This window comes from Pezoporus flaviventris, unplaced genomic scaffold, assembly GCF_033815535.1.
Source record: "Pezoporus flaviventris isolate CSIRO_AGI_PZ_B2104156 unplaced genomic scaffold, CSIRO_AGI_Pfla_v1 ptg000036l, whole genome shotgun sequence".
NCBI lineage: Eukaryota > Metazoa > Chordata > Aves > Psittaciformes > Psittacidae > Pezoporus > Pezoporus flaviventris.
Genome location: NW_026892584.1, coordinates 22546586 through 22560029, shown reverse-complemented (window position 1 = coordinate 22560029; position 13444 = coordinate 22546586). Strand labels below are relative to the sequence as shown.

General features: G+C 36.6%; 1 protein-coding gene across 7 annotated transcripts in view; it reads right to left on the bottom strand.

The window, feature by feature from the left end:
- AKAP6 (A-kinase anchoring protein 6) overlaps positions 1-13444 on the bottom strand; it is a 280658-nt gene that overhangs the window by 184773 nt on the left and 82441 nt on the right. For all 7 annotated transcript variants that reach the window (XM_061463486.1, XM_061463487.1, XM_061463485.1 and 4 more), the window contains 2 exons: positions 11398-11649; positions 4537-6318 (listed from right to left, as the gene is read on the bottom strand). In XM_061463486.1, coding sequence (XP_061319470.1) covers positions 4537-6318; positions 11398-11649 — 2034 coding nt within the window. The remainder of the gene's footprint in view (positions 1-4536; positions 6319-11397; positions 11650-13444) is intronic.

Genomic DNA, 13444 nt, shown 5'->3' with positions numbered 1-13444 from the left:
GCTCACTGTCAAATCATTCTGAGGTCTTTAACGCTGGAAATTCAAACCATTCTGAACAAGCATATATTCCAGAATAGATGTGTTTCATTAAGGAAACATAATTCAGGCAATGAGTTTTAGATGTAAAGTTACAAATTCAGAATTTGCACAGCTTACATAGAAGTTGCTGGCTTTGCAAAGATTGCTGGTGACAAATTTGCTAAGACAATTTGTGGTAAAGCAAATGCCAAAGAAAAGTGATTGTACTTGGAGGAGCTGTTTAAAATGCAAACAAACTCTCAGGAACTAAGTGTTTTGAAGGACTGGAAGGTTCACTGTATTGCAATATCATCTTCTAATAAAGAAGCATTTTTCTGAGTGAAAGTGAGAGTTCGTATGTATACATTACTGCTATTAAGTTTAACCAACTTGAAAACTGAGGGGTGGCCTTTCAAAGCAGGGGAGTATCCTCAGACTCAGAGCAACAGAGCACAAGCTTGACTCTCAGTACAAAATGTGAAGTGGCATTTCAATTATGCTCTACAAAGCAGCAAGACTGCTGAGAAAACTGTAGTTGCCAAGGAATTTCTGGATCTGATACCTCTTTCACTTATTTTTTTTATAAACTGGTCATCTACCAAGAGCAGTATTTCAATCTAAATTGTATGAAGCAATATAAGTAAGCTTCAGAGATGAACAAATTTTGGCAAGCACTCTATCAGGAAAAATATGCAATCCATTTATCTTAGAAGGGTCAGTTACAAGCACTGTTACTGAGTTACTGAAAACAAAAGGGCTGAGGGGAGCACTACACCACTTTAAAAATCCTTTATCTGGTAATCCAGAATAAACCAGTCCTGTTCCCTGTTAATCATCTTTGCTTTGTCAACCTGTTCTGTCATTACTGATTTCAGTTCTGTGTTTTTAATTTGTTAGCAAGCCCCATCAGCATTATCAGTTCATATTAATTTTTCAGTACCTTAGCCCCATAGCCCAAACTTCATTTGTCTTCTATGCATGCTTTTCCCCCCAGTGATGAAAATCACCTCCAAACAAAATAAACTTTGCTTCCCCTAAAGCAATCCAGCTTCTGCCTTAACTGCACTGGTGTGTTATCAGTCCATTCTCTGCCTAGGAGCGACGGTTTCTCCTTTCAATCTAAACAACACAAATTATTTCCCCTTTGTGTCAGTTCTGCAGACATTTTCTAACCAACTGGCTCTCCACTGCTCAGTGAACTCCCAGTGACATCTCCAATATAAACTTGCTCTAACACGCCCATCAACCATTTGCAAAAACCTACTGGTTACCCACCTTTAGTCAACTTTTGTGAATACCCTCTGAAAATGCAAATCTTTACTACCCAAGCACACAAGTTATTCATCACACTTACAAGTTTAGCTCTAATATTTCACTCTGCTTTGTAGACTGCTTCAATCTATAGTTCCTCCTTGACAGGAAAATTATTTCCGCTACCCCAATAATTTGGAAAAGCTGTCTTTAATCTCTGCTCCACTGAGGGATCTTGGGTTCAGAGCAGACAAATGGTTGCACAAGTGTGAGAGAATCCCTGACTGGGTCCTGGAAGGCAGCAGAATATTTTACCCAGCTCTCTGCTGTAGGATCCCTAGGGCATGCTCTAACCCACAGCAGAAAAACATGGAGAGCAGCATTATTTTATTTCCTTAACATGTCGAGAAGGTGACTATCCAATGCCAAGACTGACTGAGTTCCTCAGACAAAATACAAAGCCATTGGAGTTGAGAGCAAATTCATTAAATGCGAGGAGCTAAAAAGATGGGATCGATAGAAACCAAAATATTTCTTGCAAAACAAATTCAGCTGCCTCTCATAGAAATGAAGCATGCTTTAAAACAAGCTGCAAGTCTGTATAACCAGAAAAAAAATCCAGCAATTTTCTCCATACAACTAAGGCCTGCCAGGCAAACACATCTTCATTTAAATGGCATGTCTGACAAATGGTCACACTTGTACCATTTGTAATAGTGCCCTCAAAAATCAAGTAGACAGGATTATCAGTGACCACGGATTACAACACAAGGAGGCCTTGTCAATCTAGTCAATCTAGTATTGCTTTCTAGAGAAGGAGATAAAACCGCATGAAGAAGATTTATTATTATTATTTTATGATTGAAAATGCATTTTTGTTAGATCAGCCCATGATCAGTTTTTAATTTTAATTTCTCAGTTTGCACATAAAAATGGGGGAGGGGGGGAGTGAGAGATCCATTATTAGTATGAGTTTAAGGAAAACTTAATTTTGTTACAGATAGTAAACCTTAAAGCATTCTGAGACTGATGGAATCCTAGTGTTACATACGAGAAGTGGCAATAGGCCATTTTACAGCAGAGAACTCTATTGACTTTACCAGTGAGAATGATATTGTATCTTTTTCGCCTTCAGTCAGTATAAGAGAAGCTACAGAGTTTAATCTGCATTCTAAAAATTCATTTAGGGTAGCTACTAAAAGCTGAACTCTACTTTAAGAGTAAGTGGAACATTCATACTTTGGTATCACTTGTTCTCAGATTTAACTCCAAAAAGCAACTTCCGAAACACACAAGGAACTGCCACAGAAATTGTTATGCACCCTGGAATGGAGATGCCCAGCATCAAAGGCAGAAGCAGCATGTGCCGAAGAATTAGCTGAAGTGCAAGGCAAAATATGCAAAAATATGCAATATTTATTGCAAAGCAAAAAAGTGATCCTATCCAACAGCAAATGGTCCAGTCAAACAGAATTGTGTTTGCATGTAGACAGATTGACAACATGATAATACCCATGCAAAGACATCCACATACTTTTTAAGTATGAAAAAGTATATTTTATATAAGTGAGAAATGAATAAAGCTTCAAGAAATACTTCAGCATATATTAAAAAATCTCGTAATATCAACATATTACCAGATATACACTAATTCAAAATCATTCCCATCATAACAAAATACTGAATCCCTATTACCTAGCTAAAACATGCCTCTCCATGATTTTGAAGCTGCTCAAAATCAGCTTTTTCTAGGCTGCTATTATCCCAAAATAAAAGGTTGAGCTGTTTTAGGTTTGTTTTACAATCTGAATAAATAAAATATGTTAGGGTAGGCATTTTCAGCAGGATTTCAAATAGGCATAAGTATGCCTTTTCTGTCCTTAACTAAGTTCTTATTTCAAACTGACTTCTTTAAAACAAAGCTACGACTAAACAAAAGTAGTAGTATTAAATCATTGCTAAGACATGTATTATTGCAATTAGGAAAGCCCTCTGAGAGGGAGAATTCTTATTAAAAACAGAATTAACATAAATGCAAAACGGCAATAATTAAAGAAGCAATGATACACTTCCAATACTCCACTTGGAACAGAAGATCTAGCAAAAGAAAGAACTTAATTGTGACACAGGGATGGCATTTTTAGTTAGAGTTCACTTACAGTATTCATAACACCACATAAGGGAGGAATTTTCTATTTTTCTATTACGAATGTCCAAATAAAATACCGCAGCAAGACACCACAAAGTTACTCAGGCAGGATTTACCTCAGTAAGAACACCTGTATTGAAAAATTGGTTCTTTACAAATCTTACAAGCAGAAGATATAATTACTAGTGGCAATGGAAAAACTGGTAAACAAGCAGTTTGGGAAAACCTTATATTTCTTTAAAATATTATAACTGCTTTGCAAAACATTGCAAAAATTTTCTCTTGATTATTTTTTATTCACCATTCAAGAAGCACATTTTCAAGCCATTTAGCATAGCTAGCATACATCTTTTGCATGAAATAAATCTGCAGCTTTCTTGTGTGCTGCTTTTAAGGGCATGGATCACTGAGCTATCTATCTTCCTAGCAGCGTGCTTTGCATCTGGTTTTCTTTCTGTTTAAAGCTCATCTTATACTCTGAGTCCCTTGCACAACATACTTCATAAGATTATTTTCAAACTCTATGATCAATGTTTCCCAAACATACTTCACAAGGAGGAACACTGAGAAATTGCAGTCCAAGAGCAGCAGCTGTAATCACTAGCTAGAAGGGTTTACTCCGGCCAAAGAGCAGCAAACTACCTTTAATTGCTGTCACAAGCTCAATCCACTCTTCAGAAGAGAGGAGAGGATGGGTGTGGAGATAAGCGGGTGTTCACAGCTGCAGCCAGCTGTTGCAGCTAGTTCTTATTCCAGAATCATATAACAGAGATCCCTAATTTTCATTTTTTTTCTTTTTTTCACTTCATCCAAAAAAATAACTTATCATGGACCTGATCTTGGCAAAGAGAAACTCTCCCAATAAAATAATGTTTTGTGAAGTTTAAAAGTATTGGTGTAAGTAAAATAATGCAGGCAAATTCTGTATAGTTAAAGATAACTTCAGTCTGTTATAATTGCAATGATCACTGCTGTTCTCTGCTTCTAGTACCCACTAGATGAGGCTTTTTTCATCATGAAAAGAAAACAAGAAAGCAACTCCACCCCTGCCCACGGCTCCATTTCCATATATAGGCTTATCAAGAGCACATCAGAAGAACACAGGAGTATTGGCTTACCTCAATTTTTTCCCATATGCTTTCATAATTCTCTTGATGCTGTATATCTTGCATCAGTTGATGAATTAAAGCTGATTTATTTGAGGCAGAAGTCTCATTTTCAGTGGGCTCAGTAACAGCAGTCCTTTCTGACTTTTCTTCAATGCATTTTTTAATGCAAGATACAGGCATACAAAGATCTTCATCAGAGAGAATATCACTGAGAGGCCCAGATTCAATGCTGTCACCTAAGGAGGATACTATATCACTTGATGAGCTTGGTGAAATTCTACCCACTTTTTTGTGCTTTTTTGTTTGGTATGTTGGATATATTTCTGAATCTGAATTCATTTCTGACAGCTCCCAGTCATCAATGTTTTGAATGGTTTCTCTTCTAGGCTTTTGGGGAAGCAACTTTGTCAGATTTTCTAGTTTTAAAGCTAATACTTCAGTCTGTTTGAGATGTGAAGGAAGTGCTAAATATTCATCAGACCCATACCAGACCTCACCATCTTTACTGCTTTTTTGGGTATAGATGTGTGTTGAGGAGGAGCTTTTATTATTCTTTTTTCTCAGTAGAGGTGACGAATTGGCAAGCTCAGAACCAGCTGAGGAAGAACTCTTTTGGCTACATGTTGGTGAACTAAAAGGCTCAGTTTTACCTTGTGATTGTCCATTTGGGGCTCTCTGGTTACAAGAATCTGATGATGAAGAAGAATCTGTTTCTGTCACCTCCAAAGACTGCAAGTTATGAGAAGTAATTCCATTCTGTAGAGAAGAACGTCCTCTTTTTTTGACTTGGATTGATGGAGCAGTTTTACACATACCTCCAGGTGCTCCGCCAACTTTCACTTTATCTGGAGCGTCATGAGACTTCTTGTGCTTTGATTTTTCTTTACAGCTGTAGAAAGCAGATTTTCCTAGACTTACGGGACTGTCCTTAAAGTGATTATTTATTGTGTACTCAAGGTTTCTATCACCTATTGTATTTAAGCAGTCATATGAGTGACTAACTGCAGATGGACTGTTAGTGTAGGGTGACTGTAAAGCTAGGCAAAGCTTGGACCTGTCTGGTGGATCTAACAATGAGGGTGTACTTCTACTCATTTCATTTTTAACTATCTGAGAGATTTGCCTTTTTAAATCATTGGCTTCCATATAATCTTTAAACACATCATCTTTCAGAAATAGACCTCTTTTTGGCAATGTAGGCTGTGTAGGGGAGTCTTCGTTATAATTAAAGCAGTCTCTTATGGACCTCTTAGGAGTTGAGTTTTCACAGTGAGAATATTTGACTTTTTCATTGGTATGCTGTGGAAAATTACATTCTGGTTTCTTTAATGTGGAAACTGATTTGCCATCAGCAGGTAAAACACCATCTTCAGAGCAAGGTCCTTCAGAAAGAGAGGAGTTCACAGAAGATACTAGTGAAAGCTCACGTGGTGCTTTTCTGTCTTTATTTTCTTCTCCATCTTCTGCTGAAAGAGGTACATGGGTTTCTTTCTCATTTAATGCTTCATTGCATTGGGCAGCAATGGAATCAGTTGCTACTGCAAGTAAACCCACACTTCTGATAAGTCCTGGAAAGTCCTTATCCATCTCACTGTAGTTCCAGGATTCAAATGATTTTGCTTTCCCTTGGCTGGAGGTCATATCATCCAGAGCACCAAGCAAATCCTCACTAGGACTGTAGTCAGATAGTTCAAATGCAGTAATACCACAATCCAGTGACAAATAATTTTGAGAACATTTGATGGTCAACTGTCCAGAATCATCAACTTCAGTTAAAGAGTCAAGACGGTCCTGAAACACACAAAGAAATGGTGCTTTTTTAGAAGATTAATTTTCATATACAGCACACACAAAGTAATGAACTATCACCTTTATGTTTCACTGCCTAACACCTAGAAGAGCATTCATCTCTGACCTGTCTGGTTTTGCAGTACCTTGTGGATAAACGTACAATTCTGAAGTATTTGGGAATTAAAATTCTTAGGAAACTGAAAAATGTTTAGTTTCAGTCTGGTACACGAAGTTACATAAAAAATAGCAACTTACTTTTGTGCTGATATTCTCCTCAAATTCTGCTCTCAGTTCTACTTACCCTCCCTCTGAAGGAGGGATTTAGAAATTCCATACTGAAGACTCGTACTATTTCATGTGTTAAATTCCTCAAACAGGAGGGAGGGTAACTTGGAGACTGCTGAGTCCACCTTGTTAATCAACCACCTTGTTAATCTTGTGTTCTCAGAAATCCGTGCTTCTCTACAATCTTTCAGTTGATTGCCAATGTTTTTTTTTCCAGGTATTATCAACTACGGATTTATCTGCTGGATATTTGGAGCACAAATGGAGAACAGCTCAAGGAAAAGAAACTATAGCTGGTGATCCTAAACCTCTGGCCTGCCATGTCTCCTTGTCAGCATCTTCTCAATGGAAGTCCTCCAGTCTCAGAAACACAGACATATCCAGAGGAGACCATCTCAGGTGGCAGATGAGATTTTAAGATCAAAGCTGAATTTGTTTATAAATATTTTGGTGACTTATTTGAAGGACACTAAAAAAATCTGACTACATTAAGATCCAAAAGCAGCCTGTATATATAACAATCACAATTATGTTCAGTCAACAGTTTATAAGCATATTTTTAATAGATGATTTAATGTTCTAACACCTATTTCATGATCCTAGCACATAATTAGAAACTTGAATATAGGATCAAACGATTCTGAAAAAATGTATGTTCTTATTTACACTAGTGTTCAACTTAAGTAACTTCGTGAAGCTATCTAGAATAAGAAAAATAGGCATGGTGTGCCAACTGGACAAAAGAATACAAAAGGCATAATTTAAAATAAAAAAGTCAACATTAGCCCAAATGCTTACAAAAACTACATTAAAAAAGTCATAAAGGACAGGAACTCATGTTTTACAATTCTAACTTTAGATGCTTAAATCACTATACTGGTCTTTCTTCCCAGGTTTGATTTTCATAAAGGAGTTTCTTAAAGCAAACTCTGGAGTATCCACAATAGGTTCTTGCCTGAATTATTCTCTGGAACTACATGTATCACTACACTGCCTAAATCTATAGTTTAAGGACCCTAAGCATCATACCTGAAAAAAGGTCTATAACCTCATAATCTCTTCATCTCACAACAATTGGATTTTGATCTGAACAATAGTCTCAATAAAGATGGCTATTGTTTGACATCTTCTATAACCACATAATGTTTGAGCCCTGTACTATGTCCATGCTACTTGCATTACTCAAAGTAAAAATACCAAAAACCTCCATCTAAAAATATTATTTATAGAAAAGATTGATTAGAATGATATTTATCAAGCATAATCTTGGATATTGAAAATATCTTTTATTTAGCACCAACCTATCCAGATGTAGAACCTATGCCAGAAATCGTACATTTTCAATACTCTAGAATTAGGGGGGGAAGTTTCTATAAATCTGTCAAATTTATATTTTGGGTCTGCATTTATTAAGAAAATACTGACTAAACAATGATCAGTATTACAGCTGTATTTTCCCTCTAATCTCAGGAAAATATTAGAAACAGTAAAACTGTATCTAAATCAAAAGCTTTTCCAAAGCCCTAAGGGCCTTCATTTCTCCTGAGTAATTATCTCCATTCCTTTGTCTCTTAAAAAAGTGTTTAGTAGCATTAATAAACTTTACAATCACATGCATTAAACCATCTTACTTGGTGATTTTTCCAAACAGCCTCTTAAATGTGTGCTTCAGAGAAGCATTATTTAATGCTAGTATTACCATGGTTTTATTGTTATTTTTATTTCAGAAAAATACTACATTTAGTTATTTGCATGGCTTCCAATAGGAATATCTTAGTTCAAAAAATTTGTCCCTTTTCACATAGTAATGTTTCCTGTCTGTAGGTTATTTTTTTAATACCTTCTTGTATTTATATTTAAACTTGCATGATTGTGCATTTTTTTATTCCTTCAAATGAGCTAATTTATAAGATATTTCTTTTTTGACTTTACCAACTGTCTGAGAACATCACGATTCACTGTACTTTAATATAGTCTGTACTGACCCTTTCCCTATATCCTGGCTCTATCAATTGTGAAATAAATTTCACAGGTTAGGTTCAGCTGCACAGAACTCTGGCGACACAGAACTATTTTTTTTCTCTCTCTGATCTGTCTCTGGGTAATTCCTGAAGGAGAACTGGTTCTTCAAGTTCTTAACTCTACTAAGTTTTTTATTTTAAAAAGTATTTTCTTAACATCTCCATTGTGGCAGGCAGCTTGCCTTACTGGTTTCTCTATTTCCTCCAAGCCGTAAAATTTTTTGTGGCCTTTCCTGCTGGCATCTTATTCACTATGGCACTGCTGAGATAGCCAAAAGCACAGCTACTGCCTGATCAGTTAATGGGCTGGGTCTCTAACCAAGCCACTACAGCCTGAGCTGTACACTTTCAAGTTTTGGTAGCTACCTTACTAGTGATAATCTTGATCTTTGATTGTGGTGCAGCTAGCTTGCGCATATTGCTGTGTGTTATGGCTACAGTCTAAATATAGCCCAGGTGGGACTGTTGGGCTGTGACTGACTGTGCAGCCTGTGAACTGAGAGAGTAGTGAATACTAACAAGATCAGACTGTCTCACTGAACACAAAAGAAACCTTGGCAGGTCACTTCTTCCACAGAGCTCCTCAGTTAACTCTAGCAGTCAAAGCTGCTCTTCAGAACTACACAGAAGACAGCTGACTTAAGGAAGAATCCAAACATATTTTTGAAATCATAGGTTCATGGACTACAGAATAGTATTTGCTCTACCAGTTCAGATCAAATTTCCATCTAGCCCAGTATCCTGTTTCTACATCAGTTCTAAACTTTTTCTGCTACCTAAGCTGTAAGACATAGGTATACATACATGTCCCTTCAGCACACAGCATTTCTACCCACACTCTCAGCTTCTACCGGTGAGCAGCATAGGGACTTCCCCATCAGGAGGCTATAATTCCTCTGAACTTTGCTTAGTTTTCACATTCATTATTTGAACTTCTTTCCACTTCTAAGTGTCCTACAGCAGTGAATTCCAAAATATAATTCTTTGTTGTCTGTGAAAGTTTCCTTTAATTCATTTCAAACCAGATGACTTCTCAGTCTTAGGATAAAAAAATACGTTGTCATTCCCAGATCATATTCCCCAAGGAGTACTGAAAATCAGGAAAATGATTTTCCAAGGAAGGGTTAAGTGTATGGGCAAAGGTTTCTAGGTTCACTATTCACATATGCGTGAAAATCCCTAACATAATACTTGTATCATGAGACACTTACTAGTCCTACAGTGTAGCCGCTGTCTGGGAAAGGATATGGAGGAAACACAAATCAAAAAAAAAAGGTAGATGTAAGCAGATACGATTGTCTCTATGTTTTAATTTTTTATTTTCATCAAATAAAGCCACGACCACTATACCCAATGAAAATACCTGAAAGTTAAAAACTGCAGAGCAATTTCTGGGAATCTATTCAAAGCCTTACAGCACAAACTTAGTATTAATATTGTATCCCTGCTATTGCTAGCCATTAATTTTATCAAGTATTATTTATGCTTTAGTTGGGGTGGAGGAAAACAAAAGAATTGTGTCAGGATATTTTATCTTTTATATTACCATGTAAGCCTATCTGGCAACATGCTTTTTCCCTGCTGAAAAATAATCTATCCTTCCCCAGTCAGTCCTCCCTTGTATTGGAAGGATGTTTTTTATAGCAGTTGTAATCAGATCCAGATGGGACATTTCCTGTTTCTTAGTATCTGAATCTGCTCCTTCCTTATGTCTTGAAATCACCAAGCTCACATCATAAAATAATGTCTTCATCCTACTTCACTACTCTGGATATTCAGACAGGTGTGGATTTCCATCAGACTGTCCAGGGAAGGTTTACACGCAATGGCAAAACAGAAACTGAATCTGAATATCAGGTACATATACATCAGGAAGAGGGGGTGTGGAAGGTGGGACTGGCCATATCTGAGCACTGATTTCAGGACCACCCACTCTGTTGTGCTAAAGACAAATATAAAACTACAGCAGAGAAATATGCACATTCTTTTTAAACATGAGTGATCTGAAATACAGGATATGTTTAAGGGACTTCTGACTTCCTCTGTAACACAGGTCACAGAATCTCACTGCACTGATCTCCCTCTGCAAATATATCTAATCCTAACAAAAGCATTTTGTCCTAATCTTAGAACTTTCAGTAAATGAAGAATCCTTTACATGCTAAGGTATCTTCTATTAACCATGAGTTACCCTATTGAAAATGTTCATCTTCTTTTAGTTTTAGAAGTTAGGCCAGTATTGTCATAACTAAGCTAATTTAGTAATTAAGAATTCAATGGAAAAGGCATTTTAGTTAAATGAATCCAGGTTTCCAAAACATTTGTGTGTGAGTTTGACACCCCTTCAGAGTACAAAATGTATGATTCATGCATTATTGTTTCTCAGGCAAAATGTGACTTTTAAGAGGCATATTGCAGAACTGCCGCCTCAGGTTTGCGTATACAAGAAGGGAAATGTCTAAGCTTTTCACTGAAGAATTAATCGCACATAAAAAATTAGTTTTGAATTGGATAGGAACTTTAAATTCATGAACGACCAGACCGAGGACTTTGAACAAGATGTACCTCTAAGTAGCAAGACACTTCTGAAAGTTGACCTTAATTTGCTTTAATTTGGTTTAATAAGAACAGATATCAGATACAGACATTTAAAACACAAAACTAGCAAAATATTTAGAAGACATGTAAGACATCCCTAAAATTGTCCTCCTAGCAATTTTAAATGTGCTTCAAATACAGATGAAATTCTCAATATTGAATTTAGTTACTATACCTCCTTATTCTCCTCAGAAAATGCTTGCAGAATATCAGTCTGCCTAGTGTAGTTTCCATTGGCGTCTTGTAGTCCCTGGAGAATACGCTCTCTCAGAACCAGAACAGAAACACGTAGCTGGTGCCAGAGTAGTTGTACTGTGTGGATATCGACTATCACACTGACAGAGTAAGACAGAAGCTTCAGGGAAAACTCCGTCTCTAGCAGAGCATGAATTTGTTCAACGTGATCAGATATGTCTTCACAAATATCCTGTAATGGAAAAATAATGTAGATATTTACATATAGGCATGGACCTTTCATGGATCAGTTCCACTCTTCATGTAGTGTTTATTAAATTATATAGATTATTTCAGAGAGGAAAGAGAATCTATTTAACACAGCCGTGCTTTTTTTTTCTCATGGCAATGCTACAGCAACTGAAGCAGCAGCTGTCCTGTTTGGCAGAGACATCATACAATGAAGAAGGATGGCACAACAAGATCACATGAATCAGTAGGAAACGAGCACTGTACAGTGACATCCTAGAAGACAGCAATAGGAATGAAAGTGATAAGATTGGCACAAGCAGTCGCCTTCTCTGCTTCGCTTCTCCCCTTCCCTCTTCCCCTCCCCCCCATCCCAGTTAAAATGCAAAGAATCTGATCTGTGCCATCATCAACAAAATTCTATCAGATAGAATTTACCTTTTAATCTAGCCTCTATAGCCAAATAGGGCAAAAGTCTGGGACAGACTCAATGTGGATGAGTTATCTATGAGCTCCATTGCTGACTGCAGTGGTAAGAGGGCACTAACTTTTGCAGAGCCTTGTTCAGGATTCAGAATTGAACAGAAGATGGGTGGAGGAGAAAGTGGGAAAGCAGAGAAGCTGTGAACATTTATGTTGAGAAAGGAGAAAAGAAAATATACATTACCAGGTTAAAAAAACTAAGGTTTTGATGGTATGGTATCCTCCAAATTTCGCAATTAATTTTACAGATTTCTAAACTGTGCTGCAAACAGATTGTAAAATCTTTACAGTCTAGCCTTAATTTTCTTCGTGAAGGAATAAATCACAAGACAAAAGACATATACTATTGTGTGAAAAACACTGCTTTATAACAACTTTGTCTGAAATCTGTGTGCACAAAGCATATTATAAACAAGTAAGGAAATGTGATTAAAATACTGAAAAAAGTTATAACTGGATCCTAGAAAGTTTTTCTTCTCTATCTCTGACATATATTTAAAGATGACTTAGTAGAACATTTTAAATAAAAGTCTTATTTCTTTTCAAAAAACGTAACGTATTTTAATTCAAACCTTCAGAAATGTCCTTTTTACATAAAGGGTGGTACATGCATAACAAAAACCAGAAAAAAAAATAGATTCATGTCAGATTTGCCATTGAAACATTTCTATCAGACAATTACAATGAAAGCATATGCCTTGTGGTTTGTGTACAGCAGCAGAATAACAAGAAAATAAGTAAAGCTGATTCTTTCTAAATTAATAAAACAGTACATTAATTTTTATCAGTTCAGATTTGACATATTCAGTCTGAAAGTAAAGTCAAATTATTGAATATATAACTGTATGTATGTGACAAATTAAACAAAAATAAAATCCCTAGATAATATTAAATAATTTTAGTACATCAGGTAGCCCTTGAGAAACTATTTTGGCTGAGTACTATCAGTAGTTACTCATTTTAATAGAATACTGACTGCTAGATCAAGTCCCCTGCAGCAGTAACTCTCAGAAATGCACAGAACACTGGAGTTTCAGTGAGCAGAGTTTTGGGGCTGCCTTAAGGGAGAGTCAGTATTTCTTCCCCTCTATCCTCAGTCCCCTTGTTGTGACAACCAGCTTCAATATTTGCAATTACAAAACGCACAGACTCGCTTGGCAACATATCGGCCTGCAAGTGCTCAGGACTTCAAATATCCACACACTTCCAGGTGAGAAAATGGACATTCTAGTTACCAGATTAGTGTGCTAATCTAATTCTACAGACACACAAAGCTAAAACTGAGCCAAATCTTTTCCAAGCTTTGAAAAAGGTTA